The following is a 15609-nucleotide window of genomic DNA, read 5'->3' on the forward strand; positions in this document are numbered from 1 at the left end:
ACAGGTGAATGAGGTGAATGCTTAAGCTGGGACCTGTTGAAATGTAACCATGGCGAGGACATATGTTTGTTATTTGTAATTGTTTGATAACTTACTGTATGTTTATAACAATTCTAGATTTCTTACAATCTTTGCAATTATACAAATAATTTAACGTATGCTTAAAGTGATAGTTAACCCCAAAAAAGAAAATTCTGTCATCATTTAATCACCCTCTTGTCATTTCAAACTCGTGTGGCTTTCTTTCTCCTGAGAACACAAAAATATATTTAGGAAAATATTGGTAACTGGCACCCATTCAATTGCATTGGTTTTGTGTCCATAGTCCATAGTGGCCACCCCTGTTAAATTACCAACTTTCTTCAAAATATCTTCTTTTTTGTATAGTATTTTCCTAATATTGTATTCTGTATTTATTCTCACTGTATATCCTGCACTTGCTAATTGCACTTCTGGTTAGACCTAAACTACATTTCGTTACACTGTACTTGTATATGTGTAATGACAATAAAGTTGAATCTAATCTAATCTTTTATGTTCTGCGGGAGAAAGAAAGCCACAAGTTTAAAATGATAAGAGTGTGGGTAAATATTAACAGAATTGTAGTTTTTGGGTTAACTATTACGTTAAAAAAACGTATACTTAGTTTCCTTGTATTCATTTCAAAGTAATATATATCATTGTATCTGAATCCCCTTCTTTTCATAATTGTTAAGGTGTCCAACACAAATAAAATCTTATTTCTGTTTTGTTTGTTCTTATATTGTCTTGCAAAGCTGTATCCTGTTATTTATTTGTAGTATGTTAATTGAAGACTTATACAGCTGTCCTCCATGTATGTAATGACTGGCATTAACAAATCGATGATACACTATGATACATATATACACTATGATACATATATCTTTATGACATTCTACATACAGTATATAGTACTAATATAGTCATCTCATAACTTTTGGCATCTTATTTGGTAGCTTGCCTCTTTCCAAAAAGATCTAGAATATGGTAAACTTTGTAGCCAATCCCATTATGCACCTATTGTGGCTGTCCAATGCTCGTATCAGAATGTTTTGTCACAATTCTAAAATGTCAAGGAACACAAGTCTCTTCATGTAATATAAAGTATTGTTGATATACTTTTTACCCACACCAACATTTAGTGTCTCGTTTCAGTTTTTACGACCTGCGTTATCATGTCATGTGCTTCTAATACACTTGCCTGCAAATTATTCAAAACACTGATTAAGATGTCTATAAATTTAGTGTCATTTGCATGTCCACCTTTCATCGGAGTAGGACAATGGATTCTCGCAAAGTACGAGTTATCAGAGATTTTTTACAGCATGGACAATCTCTATCATATTCGGAGAAGATGTGAGAACTTTGCACCTAAGGGTAGGGGAATGAGAAATAGTTTTCACCAAAAGAATTTAGAACTATTTTGACCTTCATTTAATGATAGGCTTTACATCAGATGGAGAACTGCATTACAAGTTCAGATAAAAGAAAGACCGTAGTGAATATCTGGCTAAAGTCGTCACATCACCTGAGGAGGCACACAACATATTTGTGGAATTTCATGCCAGCCCTCTTGGTGGACATTGTGGGGTTGAAAAGACTCAGCATGCCATAATCCTTAGATTTTACTGGCCTGGCACGGAGGAAAAAATTTACAAGTGGGTTAATTATGTCACAAGTTTGTTTAGATCTTGGTGTCATTTACTTTCACTTATTGCATTATCTCTGTTTTTTCAGTTGGCTCAGTGTCCTCAATGTCAGGCCACAAGAAAAACAATAACGAAGGCAGCATTCAATCCAATAATTGCAAGAGTTAAAATATTGAATGTGGAAGGCGGTACCATTGGGAATGTGTGGACAGACCTTCTTTAGCTGGCACATACAGATGCCCAGGATGCTGTTAAAATGGTTAAATCTATTGAGATTATTGTTAATGTATTTTTATTTGTTTAGCCTCTGTAAAACTCATTTCCATGTTTCGTTGTCTGAGCTGTTTTCTGTTAAGTTTGATTTCTTGTTTTGCTATATGACTTGTGTCAAATTCTAAAATTTAAGTATGATCTCTGCATCCAGGGAAGTATAATTTAGTGCGCATTCTTTAGTTCAGGGGGGTCCTTGTGGAAAAACAGCATGATTCTCTTCTTCCCATTGTGAAGTTTAAAGTTCGTAACTACGGATGACATTTTTCAAGTAACCTTTTAATTAAGATCGTTATCGAGAAGGATACGGAAACTTTAAAAAACGAACCCGAGAGCTTTGGCTCCTGCGCAATGGTGTGTTAGACTTAATGTCGTGATGCGGAGTCCGATCGCCGTATGGTATTATACCCGAGGGTAATTGGTGATTTGATGTCATAGACTGATCGGTCTGTGCAGGATCGACTGAATTTGAACACGCCTACAATCTTTGTTTCAGTTACAACGAAAGTGGGGGGAGTTTCCGGCCATGCATGGAAAATCGTTTAAATGTTGCTTCTATGGCGAACCAGAAATCCGTGGTAAATCATATTCGTCGAATCTGTCGCGTTCGCAGCTGCTGGGAAATCAGGAAAATCATCAACATGCACGCGCATGCCCCGAGATAACACGATCCCCAGTTGATCCATAACACCGGCAATGCACGAATGCTTTGCTTAAAAAGTGGGGCCATTCCAATCAACAAATATTCGCAATGACAGGCGCCTCAGATTCGCAGCCTGCAAGTATATTACATTGTAAAATACTTATATGGACTAACGCGGGTTGAGTTTTTCGCGTATTTGTGATCTGCAAGTGCAGTCCCGCGCGCAAAGTAAAAAAAAGACAACATAAGTCCTAATAATCAGTAATAATGTTCCAAATAGAGGCAACAAATGTAGTGTTTATAATGGGTTTTACTGTCTTTGAGACAAAAGACAAGATGGACAATGCCACGTTTTTCTGTATTGTTTTGTGTATGAATGTAATTGTTTTAAAGGACCTAGTCTTTTGCAGCTTTTGAGAATTTGATTATGTTTTTGGGGTGTTTAACAAAAGATGTTCATGTTCCAATAAAACAAACCTCTTTATATTTAACATATTTCAAGTTTTTTGTTCACCTCTGTCCCTCTTTTAACAAAACGACTGGATTTCATAAACTTTTAGCAATAAACGGTAACGAACGCATCAACCTCACTTTATCAGTTAAAAACATGAAGATCGTTTGAAGTGTAATGGAGGTCTGATAGTGTATGTGCTAACGTCAATCTTTGTTAGAGATCGCACATTTTTTCCTACAATGACGAGTTAAATGACACCGGATGGAATGGTTTCAGACCAGTTACATTAATTAACACTAATAACAGAAGCATTCGTCTTGCCATTTTATATTGGACCCGAGTTGGATTATTAAACAAGCAGATTGACCAGGAGACATTTGCAAGCAGGACTTCAAAGGACGTTTCATAGAAGTGTTTTAGAGGTAGGCAATGCGCACACACAAACACACATATGATATCAGTGTAATGCACTGAACAGCTTTCATAGCCGATGTTAAAGTCATGATTTGAAGCGGAATTCTTATTATCAGCTGTAGGACTGTGATGAAAGTGAAAATGGTTAATCACGTAGTTCAGTCAAATGTTTACAATCTCTGAGAACCAAACCCTACTTCAGCAGCTCTTCCTCTTCTCTAAGGAAGGCCTTGCCCCTTTTTTGGCGTATTCCTTTGGGCGGAGGTTATTAAAAGCACTCGGATAGTGATATCTTGTACCCGGGAAGTAGAGGGCTGTAGTCAGATTCCAGCCATTCTCTGTAATCCTTGAAAAGTGAATTCTGTTAAAGACAATATCTTGCTTGTCACTAAACTTTGAACTTTATCATTTTGCAGGAATTGTTTATGCTCTAACAGCAACATAACACACTAACTATAGGTTGAAAAATGGGATCATGGGGAATGGGATCTTTAAAGCGGATCTGCAATGCTGTGTCATGCATTCAGACTTCTTTACAATGTAAAACGTGCGGTTTTCTCATCCTTTACATGGTCAACTTGTCAAAAAACGAGTTGGGCATTTTATGTAGTATTTCTGTGCTCGATACACTCCCCCACCGATCGTACAGGTTCGGTAAAGTTTTTTTCGAATATTTAAAACAGTTTCATAACAACTTTTTGTAGTCCCTTGCTGAATAATTCTCCCGGAAAAGCATGCGGCACGGCGACAGGAGAGGAGGAGAAGGAGCATGCGCAGACGTCACTTTCACTTGTAAGCAGGAGAGAGAGAGGCCATATGTTCGCGAAGTTCAGGTGTTTGTTTGTTTACTGTGTTACGCCCCATGGCTCGAAAAGGACGCAACAAAAACGTGAACACAAGAAAGTGCAAACAATGGAAATAATTTATTAACGAAAAAAAGCTATACATAAGAAAAAACAATAGCGCATGAAATAGTGAGGAATCAGTGGTGTGAAGTAGGTGTATGAATGAAAGTGTAATGAAGGTTAATGTTAAATGTATAAAGTAACCGAAATCAAAACAAAGGAAACCATGTCCAAAAGGGCAGCGCTTCTGGTCAATGGTAAATTGCCCTTTTTAAAGGCATGAACGGAAATCAGCAGCAGGTGTCCTAAATAAACCCATCCGGGAACGATCCGTTACTTAGAGCAACGATAAAGCAGGGGCCGTCACAACTGCATTTGGGTCATGAATGTTGTATAAACGGAGAATATTACACTCGATTTGAAGATCGTTTCAAACTGATATATGGGGATGTTCAAACGCTAAAAGATGCCTGACATGAACCGCATGCAGTGAGTGAAACTGATGTCTGTGTTTTGTTGACATGGGTGCGCACGTGCTTGGGTTCAGCCTACCCCTCCCCCCTTTACACGCCGTATGTTTTCGGAAACTATCGTAAAGCTGTATCTATCTTTTTTAAATGTGATCAAACTAAATACTCTTCGAAGTATGAAGTATGCAATACTACTCTATAGATACTCAAGATTAATATGAGATTGGCAGAAACCCTGTGTGTTACGCCTGCTTTAATATGTTTTATTGCTAAATAAATTAAATATTTTAACAGAGAAAGCCCTTGAATAAATCAATTTACTGTAGTGTGCAATTTTATTATGAATGTACATTTACATTAGGATGTGGTGTTTTACTGTGAATATTTGTTAAAAAGTACAATCATTTTCTATATAATTCATAAGTTCTGGGCCTGTGCAAAATGGACCTAGGCCGGTGACTTTTGGCACAACCTGCCAGTTGCGGACCGGATCTTTTTTCTCATCTGAACCATCACCTGGCCAGCTCCAGACCAGCTCTGTTCTGCATCTGGACCAGCTTTGTCCCACATTTGGACAAAAACACTATAGAAAAATAAAGATCAATAAAGACCGCTATTGGACCGTTTTGCTTAAAGACACTGGCCCAGGTCCTATGTACACAACTGGGCCAGATGCTATCTGGGACATTTCACTGCTGTATCATGTGTTTATCGGTGAATGTGACAAATAAACAAATAAACTTGAACTAGTGTCCAAAGAACAACAGTGGACTTCTTAATCTTTGGACTTGTAGACCAAATGGCCAATTGAAATAAATAGAATAACTAAGTTTGTCTTTTGGTTATAATACATACTTTTTGAGGTAACAGATGAGCTAAACAAATACATAAAACGAAACAATATGTTTGTCACATTGCTCTTAGTAATACCGCTTGTATTAATTACCTCAAAGTTTCCAAGTTGTATTTCACTGTTAAAATGTGGGAGCTGAGCATGATGACTCTCTTTATGAGAGGTGATTGGGTGCTTATTCTTTCTTGTGGGTATCAAACAACCTGTTGCTTGTGGCTCCGGTCAGGAGTGTTGCTGCAAAATTTAAAGGTCTCCCTGGGCCATATGTTGAAGGGCATCACCCTCACAGCGCATGCAGTGATAACCAAGGTCAGAGGTCACATCCCAGCATCCCTGCTTCAGGTAGAAATCCAGAGAGGACTTGTTCCAATCCAGTACAGTGAAATTCAGCTGTGTGCAACCAGCAGCCAAACCAAGCTGAGGTGAATATCAAACACACAAAAAGCCAAAGCTGTTTTACATGTAGTCATTTTGCAGACAATTTTATGTTTTAGCAAATAGGTTAAACGTTCAATGTATGTAACCAACAATTCTTACCTGGGCAACTTTGGCCATCAGAGCCTTTCCAATGCCTTTCCCTGAAAATAGTCTTAAACTGTCATTACTTATTACAAATTAGTTTTTCAACCAAAAATATTAAAAAGACAATATTATTTTCTTACCTCTGAACTCTGGCATCACGTACAGGTCCTCCATGTACACTGCTCGGCCTTTCCATGAACTGTATGTATAGAAGTACAAAGAGTATCCAATTTTGGGATGACCTGTGAAGAGACACACAGACACATTACAAAAATAAAACTACAGTCCTGTCCATATAAATCTAATATCCTTCCTAATCCAGGCCAGTGCTATTGTGTGGCTCTTTGCTAATGTTTTTTCTTTTACAGTATCAGTAATTTTTGATTAAATATAGATACTAAATAAATATCACATTGAAGAGCAGCCTACATGAGCCAGTTAAATATCTCACCATCTTTAGACTTAAGGTGCTCAGGTACTTCAGCAATAATTCCATGGAAGAAAGGATTTTTCGAGAACCCATCCTGCTCCAGATCTATAGTACAAAATGTATCTTGTAATCAGCTCCAAATTCTTACAGAAGCAAATCCCAGCATGAATTCAGAGCACTCATGTATTTTTTTTTGGAAGAATTGAGACATTTTGCAGTAGACTTACCTCTTTGTGTAATTTTAATCTGGTCAGAAACTTTCTCATGTTCTGCCAGTTCCTAGTAGAAAACATTTGAAAAGAGATAGAAGTATTTGAAGCTTTTGCTTTCATTATTTATATAACAATGAAGAGGAAAAATCAGAACAATATTTTTACAATTTAACCAGTTTTTTTTCATAGTTTTGCCTCAAAATGGGCAACAACCCCATTTTTTTAAGGCTCATGTTTAACCTCTTATTTATGATGGCAATAAAATGGTTAATATTAAGGTGAAGACTTTCGATAAACCAATGAAAGCTTTTCATGTTCAGATTACATCCTGGCTGCAGTATCAATCGCTCAGTCCAAACACGATGGTGGCCACCATATGTACAAAAAGATGTCGTTCTCATGTTGACACACGGAAGAGATCATGCAGGCATTAGAACGTAAAAAGAGCAATGTCTTATGTATTACAAAAAATAAAAGGTCTGTGGATATGAGTGTAAAAACAAGGATAAAAGTCAGGCAGGAGCTAGGAACTGCGTTAATATTATAAAGTCTTTCCAGTAGAGACACGTTAGGACCCATGGTACTAAGGCTCTTAGCAGAGATACTCATAGATATCTATGAAGATACTTTCCAGCAGAGAGTCATAGGAGAGAAAGATCGTCTTAAAATCATCCCAGAGAAGGTTGCTTTGATTCAGATAAGTATGCGAGGAACATTGTTTTTTCTGTTTGTTAGAACCAAGATATGTTGTTGTTTTTGTTCTAATATTAGCGGTGTGACAGAGCAGTTTTGAGCGTCATTCTTTATCTGGAACCATTTTAATATTGTACTCTTCCAGATACTGGAGAAAGAGTGAGAGCGCGTTCGGGCTAAAACTGTAGAGAGAGAGCACGTTACTTTCTTCCTCAATGATGAATAAACTTACATTTAATCAAGGGTCACATGCGTTCCGAACTGTAGAGTACGATCTGTTTCACCACTATACCGCAGGGGAGAGGAAACGTGCGTTGTAGAGTTGTCTGTCCGTTTAGGGCTGCTGTACAAAACATGGTGACGAATTCAATGTATTTAGGCCCAATCTGTAGGTAGATATAAACAGCTTATTCTAAGGTATTGGAAACATAACGGTTAATTATGTAAGTTCTTTATGCATCTCTGAAGAAATAGTTTTGTGTATTATATAGCATTTCTGCTAAAAGATCCTCCTAAAAACCCCATATTGTTCCTTTAAAGTTCTAAAAGTAACATTCTAAAACGTTTTAAACTTAGAAAACAGCAGTGACAGTAGTGCGGTGTTCTTAATTTAATTATCTTATGCTCAATGTAGTGACATCATTGCTCTTCTGTGGTTTAAAAGGCATATTGGCAGTTTCATTTTAACAAAATAAACAAACATTACAGCACTTCCGGTTCACATTCACACACAAAGGACCTTAATCACAGAGGAATTGAACACCGGAAGTGCTCATCGAAGCAGTATATTGATCTTAACGGTTGCGTTTATTACAATTGCCTGCAATTGCCTATTTGACTAAATGCCTCTTATAATGAGTGTCCTCAAAATGATTTCAAAATCCAGACATTTTCAGAGACATGAGAAGGGAAATTCTGATGATAAATGTGAATTTGAAATGTGATTTTTACAAACTAAACCGAATTTAACGTTTTAATCCAGCAAAGCAGATCCGTGAAAGCAGTGGCTGGTAAACATACGTGTTTACTTAAAGGTTCTGTGTGTAAGTTTCAGAGGCCACTATTGGCGAAGTTGGAAATTGCAACCTAAAGCTCCGCCACCCCCCTCTCCCTCCCATTAGAGAAGCTACGGTTGCCGTCAAAGGACAAAAGGGTTCCGTAAATGATAGCGGCCATTATCGGTGGTGTTGATAATTGCAATCTACGTCTCACAGGCGAACAACAGACTGAAGTTACAGACACAGGACAGAGATGTCGTCGTCTGAGACAGCAGAGAGTAATCTTTCCAAGTCAAGTGATGAGGCTTATTTTCAAAGAAAAATAAATAAATAAAGGTTACTTAGTTCATCATTTACTGTTTAACATTGTGTCCGTGATTTTTTCGCTTATTATACAAAGCATTTTTTGGCACGGTAACTTGGTTCATAACTTACAGCCTATTGAAACCGCTAATGCTAATGGCATGTAATCTAACAGCGAAAGTCTTAGCAGATGTTTTTCTCATCATCACAGAGTCAATTAGAGGACTTATCACGGGTAGTAAGAGGGAGAGGAAGAGGGCGGAGAGGTAGGGGTTTTGGAGATGCAGGCAGGGCGAAGAGAGGCAGAGGAGCTAACGTTACCCGGGAGGACCGAACAAGAGAGGATGTGAAAGCTAAGCAGTCTTATAATATAACTTAAACCCGATTTGTGCAAATTATTTAATTTGTTAACATGATTTCTAACTTGCTTTGCACACGGCCATGCAACAAGGACTTCTAGTACAATTACAAAGTGCTAAATATTTACAAGGAAAAACGCTACTTCTCTTGATGATCAGCTCATCTATTAGCTAAAGCTATCAAACAAACAGTTCACTTATATAGCGGAAATTAGACAAACTTACCGGTCCAGCAGAAAGCTGGCAACTGCGGCGTCGCTTAGCAAACCGTTTCCTGCTTCAGTGCCCTCCATTTACGAAAAGCCACACTGATCTTTATTCGGGTTTTATTTCGTTTTTTGTCTCGACTTCGCCTTGCTGCATCGTATTTTCTCTTTTTTGACGAAACAGATTGCACTCTCTCGTGTAGTCCGCCATTAGCGCAAATTTCACTTCTAACCCCAACAAAAGAACCGTTTCTATTTCTAATAAAAAACATGACGAGTGAATTTTGTTATTGTTCTTCCTCTTCTTCTGCTAATCCTTCTATGTAGTGGCGTGGCAAGCTGCCTCAAAACACAGCCGAAGAAGAATGTAGTCCCTTGCATCCTTCGTTTTACGAAGCGCGCTCAGTTTGTCCGTGTAGTGCTACTATAGAAACATGGCTGTGCAATTTGATATATTACATGCAAGGGTGTGCCCGCGGTGTATATACATAAAATGGCTCATTGTAAGATAATATAAACTTTTCGCTTCATTTTGTAAGGTATTTATTCACCACTCACAACATAGTTTTGTATTATATATTACATTTTGGTGAATAAATCCTTCAAATTCCTACACACTGAACCTTTAATCACACAGTGTCTTTTAAACAGCAACCATGTATTCAGCTATTTTAAGGACTGTAATAACCAATACCACTCTTCGGAAAATTACCAATAAAATACCCATGGTTTTACTACAAATATAAACTACACTTTCACTATAATAGAGAATGTGAAGCTGACATCTTGGGAGGATAATACTATACTGCAATTATTGTTTTGATATGTACAGTTTCTTGTTTTGTTGGATATGTGGAGAAATCAAAAGTGAATGGAACGTGGGAATTTCCTGAAAGACTCTGCAGTTTTTAACACAGCAAGACTGACCTACCATAGTTATATTTCCTAATCAAACAAGAAAAACAAAACACTCCATTGAACACAATAGCAGCCATCCTCCCAAGCTGGAGCAACATTCAACTCGGCGTAACAAACTCTATATAACCATGTGTAATTTCCATAACGAGCGTTTTTCAATCATATTAATTTCAAATAAAATATGACCAGTAAGAGAAAACACAGGAATGTAGTACGTAAGGAAATAAATGTATTTCTGTCATGACAACTCTCGTAAGGTTTAGCATGGTAGTGTACATGACATATACAAATATTTGTCTTTGCAGAAAGATCTAGGAATAGATAAGGAATTCTGCTGGTGCACATATAACATATATGAATAAATCCCTGCATGGTTTACGTAATCACCTTGTTGCAGATCTATACATGTGGAGCTGGGGAAGGAGGGTTTTTTTGAAAAGCGCTGCACTGCTAACAATCACTGGCAGAGATTTTAGCGTAGAGTAGAAAGCTCATTGGCTGCTGATACGGAAGGAATCAATCAGCTATGCCTTGTAGTAAGTTATTGTGTCAGATTGCATTAGATTTTAGGAACACGACATCTAGTGTTTGATTCCAGAACTTTATCTGTCATTTATTATTCAGAATGTGCATTTGGATGGGAAATATATTTATAGGAACATTTCAGCAAGTTCATATTGCACACAAACATGCTTCAGCATCTTATTTTAAAAGAAAGTCACTTCATGTGGCAGTATCAATCTCAACCATGCTTTCCTCAATTATTTTGTGTCAAGAAATTGTGAAAGTGGGGTAAGGAGGTGGATGTTAAGCTTTAAAGAAGCTGGTTGCTGCGATACACTCATAGATATAAACTAGATGCCGCATTACCATCTGGATCTATGGGCCATATTGGAACAGAGCGAGCCGGTCCATGTTGCAAAGTCTGCAGCGTTCCAGTGGAATTGGGTTACTTTGTAACTGTTGCTCCTGTTTGTTTTATCCACAGGTTAGAATTGGAAGGATTTTGTTATATAGCTGTCAATCTTAAAAAGATTTTATCTTTGAATATTAAATTTAAAACTGAATTTTGTATTTTCTCTGATTATCATTTAACTTTTTATATGTCTCAAAGTAAACCAATCATTTATGCATGACATATATGCAAAAACAAAAAATCCAGAAGGGGCAAATACTTTTTCACAGCACTGTATGTTGTCATGTACATTATATTTCCTACACTAACAGTTTTGGGGAATTAAGTTGTGGCATTCTAGCAAACTGTGATGTCAGTGGACCTTTCCAAGATGGCGGACATGTCTGCCTGGAGAGCTCGAAGGAGGCGTCTAGTTATTGATATCTATGGTAACAGTGCTAGATAGTGTATTCAGCCATTGGTTTTAACTGTGTTGCAATGCTACCGGAAAAAGCGACACACTAGCACGAAATGTGATAGAGGTCCATAGACTGCCTGTAGATTTTTTCTGATAACAATCAAAAGGTTGTAACTAGTTACTAAGTAATTAGTTACTGTATTTTAATTACTTTTCCCTTGAAAAAGTAAAGTAAGGGATTACTCATATGTTTTCTGTAATTTAATTACAGTTACTTTTGATGTACTTAAACTAAATATTTTGTGAAATATATGCGTGTGCAATAGTGTAATTGACATCAAAATTCAAAGTCTGACTTTAAAATCTGTGCTCACATTTGTAATACTTTGGTCAGTTAATAATATTATTTATTTGAATGAATTAAATAAGCAGTTTCATGTCTATCCTTGAATCACTTAACTAATCAAGGTCGATGTAGGATATAGAAAGTAATTAGTAATGAGTAACTAAATACTTTTTGGACAGAGTAATTTGGACAGTAATCTAATTACACTATTGAACATGTAATGAGTAACTAGTAATTAATTACTTTTTCAGAGTAACTTACCCAACACTGGTTTTCTTAAGGTAATAAGCTTATGATGGTTTTTTGTAGATTTATATTTAATTGTCTCTTGGCTCTGTAAAGCAGAACAACACAGCTTCTGTATTACACAGAAGTTTTAACAGCATACGTATGTGCATATTAAGAATACATTATGCACTAGGGGTGTAACGATACGTGTATTCGTACCTAACAGTCACAGGCAAAATTCTAAATATAGTCATCATTCCTATAGCCTACTCCTTCGAAGGGCAGAGCCCTTGGAGTTTAGACTTTGGAGTGAACAGGGCATTTGAGTGCCATTATTTACATTTACATTTAGGCATTTGGCAGACGCTTTTATCCAAAGCGACTTACATTGCTTTATCCTATACATTTTACATAGGTTTTTGCAATCCCCTGGTCTCGAACCCACAACCTTGCATGGTAAACGCAATGCTCTTACCACTGAGCTACAGGAAAGCTGTAGGAAATTATGTAGACGTTTGAAATGTGCTTGGCAAAGGAAGCAACGTTATTTCCTCATTATATTCAGATAGTCCTTCCGGGCACGTGCAGAGATGGGGGGGGGGGGGGGGGCGGAGGGTGCTTGAGCGCTTGAGCCTCCTTTATGCCGAAAGTGACCTTTTGTCGAGGCAAGAAAAAAATGTTTTTGTAAATAAAGGTAATATTGTGAAGGCCTGCTGAATCTAACTATTAGTTAAATTAATTAATAATAATTTTACCCAAAATATATGACTCACGTAATGACCTTTCACCTGACGACCTCATCTGGGAGGACTCCTCAGGTTCAGACGCCTTCATTATATTAGCAGATTTCCAGGATAGCCTACATACTGTTTGCGGCTGCCGGGTAAGTGGTGTTTCAGGGGAGCAGTGTGCTTGTTTACCTTTTACGTGTATTTATTATTATTATTATTATTATAAGTAGTAGTATTTCACAAGAACGCCGTGAAGAGAGCATGCACAGCTGTTGTGTGCGTAGGCTACTCTGAACTGACCGTTTTAGGCCATGTTCAGACAAGAGTTAATTTTTGACAAGAAAAAGTTGACCGGCGCTTTTCTTGTAAAAAAATATCAGCAGAACGCCATGACTTCGGAGGCACGAAGGCAGCCCAGTTAAAAAGCGTAACAGAAGTCTATTTGAATTAGAAACAGAGCACGTCTTGCAATAACTAATTAGATATTTAAAAACTATAATAATTAATAATAATTAGCAATCAGAAGTTGCTGATTTTTAAACTTACATTTATACAAAACTATCCTCCAACGGGCGCTTCGGCCGCCATTTAATTTTTTCGAGATTGAGCCTTCTCGACCAATTACATTCCTTGCATGTTGTTATGGAAACGACAGGTCTTTTTTATCGGTTTGCTGTGAAAAGGGAGCTTGACATAGGGCGTTTTTTCAGAAAGGTTTAACTTTTTTTTCAACCTCAAAAGGCACTCTGAGCTGCAGGAAAAAGACGCTGGCGTTTAAAAAGCGCTTTCACTTTTTTTGGAAAACACGATTTATAACATAGGATTATAATGTAAAACAGACACTTGCAGTTTCGATAAAAGAAGACAAGTCTGGCCTTATTCTAATTTTCTCATTCTCCAAAATATACAATGCTGTATTTATTATCATTGTCATTTAAAAAAATCACGGAAGTGGGTTAGAACAGAATTATATTATTAATATGACAAAACAGTTTTTTCAACAACAGCCAAGATCGCAACATCCCCAGCAGCCCCCTCAACATCAGCTAAGATATTTGGAAGAATGTCAGTAACTACACAGATCTTATCCCCCATTGACTCCCATAGAATTTATTTTCCCTACTAAAGGCAGTAAATGGGGGGTGAGATCTTTTTGGTTACTGGCATTCTTCTTAATATTTTGTTTTGTTCAACACAACAAAAACATTTAACCTGGTTTAAAATAATCTGAGGGTGATAATTTTTGGGTGAACTATCTCTTTAAGGTTTGGATCACTTTATTCGCTTACATTTCTAATCCCAGACTTGTTAATAGGTGCAACTAAAATATTTTAAAACGTTAAACATTAGAATGGTCTTTTCTGTTCTGTTTCTTTTTTCAAAACAGCATCATGACATTTGCTGCTTTATCAATTACAGAAGCATCCTTATTGATACACGTATCAGCAAGGAATGTATCGCGATATACAGTATTGTTGTATTGATGTTTTGAGCACAGCCATATTATTCCTTATTCCACCTTATTCCATATGTGCACCTTTTATCCTTTGAGCACCTGCCCAGGGCGCAGTCTGACGGGTAGGATGACATTTCAGGACACATGCCCTACAGATCAGCGTTTTAATTTTCCAGGCTTCTAAAACAGTGAGGATACTCACCAGTATCATGCGCGAGATGTCCTTACAGTCCTCTAACGTGGCGGGCCGTATCGTGAAATCCATCCCTCTCGACAATCAAGACAGCAAACGATTCAGTGTAACGTGGAATGAAACGGACAAACGAGGCATGGATAACTGCAGGTTAGAGAAATGGCGTTGCGAAAGGTGGGGGCATGCCGAAAGGTTTCTCATTGGTGAAAGGAGTTTCCTACTGGCCACAGCCATGGGAAGAGAGAGAGTTCTGCCAACAGAAGTCCAAAACGCTGGAGCGTCACGTGATTCGTGAAGCCTTTAGATAGTTCCAGGAAGTTATGTTTTCCGTTTAAATGCTTTATTACTTTAGTTTTTTATTCATTAAATGGTGTTCGTCATAAATGAGTTAGAAGTTTACCTCAATTAGAGTCGGTTTTAGTCGCAGCTCCATAGGTTACTAGTAACTTCCGGGAACTACTGAGAGCCTCCATGAACCGCCATTGCTGTGAAAAAAAAACTGTTCCATAGTAGTCAACTGAGTTGACGCGACTCTCTCTCTTAAAATGGCTCTGCTACTGGCATCGGTCTCGGCCAATCAGCGTTAACCATACAGATACGTAATTTCCTTGAAACGAAAGACGAAAGTCATCTGCTCAGGTCTACGTCGACTTGACGCGGCGCTGCGCAGATGGATCGAAATCTGACTTGAAGCATGCTAGTTAGAAATTTTGTCCGGCTTGAAGCGGCGCCGACGGCATTTAAATAGCGCAAGAATGTTTGGCTTGTTCAGCCGGCGTAGCATCTCAGGAACGGGTGCAACAGGCTGTGATCAACGATATAGCTTTTCATGATTGGCTAGACAACGATCACGTGCGTTTCGGGTATATTATAACACCCTCAATTCAACTGAAACTTATTAATGCATGTTTTTAAAACAGCTAAAACTTTGTTCGTACAATAATGAACATGTTCAATATAATGAACATGTTATTTTGTGTTGTTTAATAAAAAAATGAAATGAATACAGACTCCGTTGGTAATTTCATAATATATTCTTATGTTTACCATGGTTTTTAGGCACACCGTGTTAAGCAGCACAT

The 15609-nt window shown here is 37.6% G+C and overlaps 2 protein-coding genes across 3 annotated transcripts in view; one reads left to right on the forward strand and one right to left on the reverse strand.

Moving 5' to 3' along the window:
* Nucleotides 1-4203, forward strand: part of chd3 (chromodomain helicase DNA binding protein 3) — a 66905-nt gene extending 62702 nt beyond the window's left edge. The window contains exon 41 of the transcript XR_008906311.1: nucleotides 5-4203. The gene's annotated coding sequence lies outside the window, so the exon portion shown is untranslated. The remainder of the gene's footprint in view (nucleotides 1-4) is intronic.
* Nucleotides 4204-4355: 152 nt separating this feature from the next.
* On the reverse strand, nucleotides 4356-15409 carry LOC130418292 (thialysine N-epsilon-acetyltransferase-like). 2 transcript variants are annotated; one of them, XM_056744367.1, is made up of 7 exons: nucleotides 14928-15409; nucleotides 14537-14825; nucleotides 6799-6850; nucleotides 6593-6676; nucleotides 6282-6383; nucleotides 6157-6197; nucleotides 4356-6036 (listed from the first exon to the last, which is right to left on the reverse strand). In XM_056744367.1, the coding sequence occupies exons 2-7, from the start codon at nucleotides 14597-14599 to the stop codon at nucleotides 5863-5865; spliced, it is 516 nt and encodes a 171-aa protein (XP_056600345.1). In that variant the 5' UTR covers nucleotides 14600-14825; nucleotides 14928-15409; the 3' UTR covers nucleotides 4356-5862. The 2 variants fall into 2 exon arrangements, with proteins under 2 accessions (XP_056600345.1, XP_056600336.1); XM_056744358.1 differs by having other exon boundaries at nucleotides 14537-15409.
* Between the last annotated feature and the right edge of the window lie 200 nt (nucleotides 15410-15609).

This window comes from Triplophysa dalaica, chromosome 1 (genome assembly GCF_015846415.1).
Source record: "Triplophysa dalaica isolate WHDGS20190420 chromosome 1, ASM1584641v1, whole genome shotgun sequence".
Lineage (NCBI taxonomy): Eukaryota > Metazoa > Chordata > Actinopteri > Cypriniformes > Nemacheilidae > Triplophysa > Triplophysa dalaica.

Bases quoted from the DNA above. Each gene is read 5' to 3' on its own strand.
- LOC130418292 (XM_056744367.1), bottom strand. From the start codon at position 14,599: ATGGATTTCACGATACGGCCCGCCACGTTAGAGGACTGTAAGGACATC. The intron at 6,677-6,798 runs GTAAGTCTACTG...TTTGTACTATAG, and splicing joins GATTAAAATTACACAAAGAG to ATCTGGAGCAGGATGGGTTC. The intron at 6,384-6,592 runs GTGAGATATTTA...GTCTCTTCACAG, and splicing joins GCACCTTAAGTCTAAAGATG to GTCATCCCAAAATTGGATAC.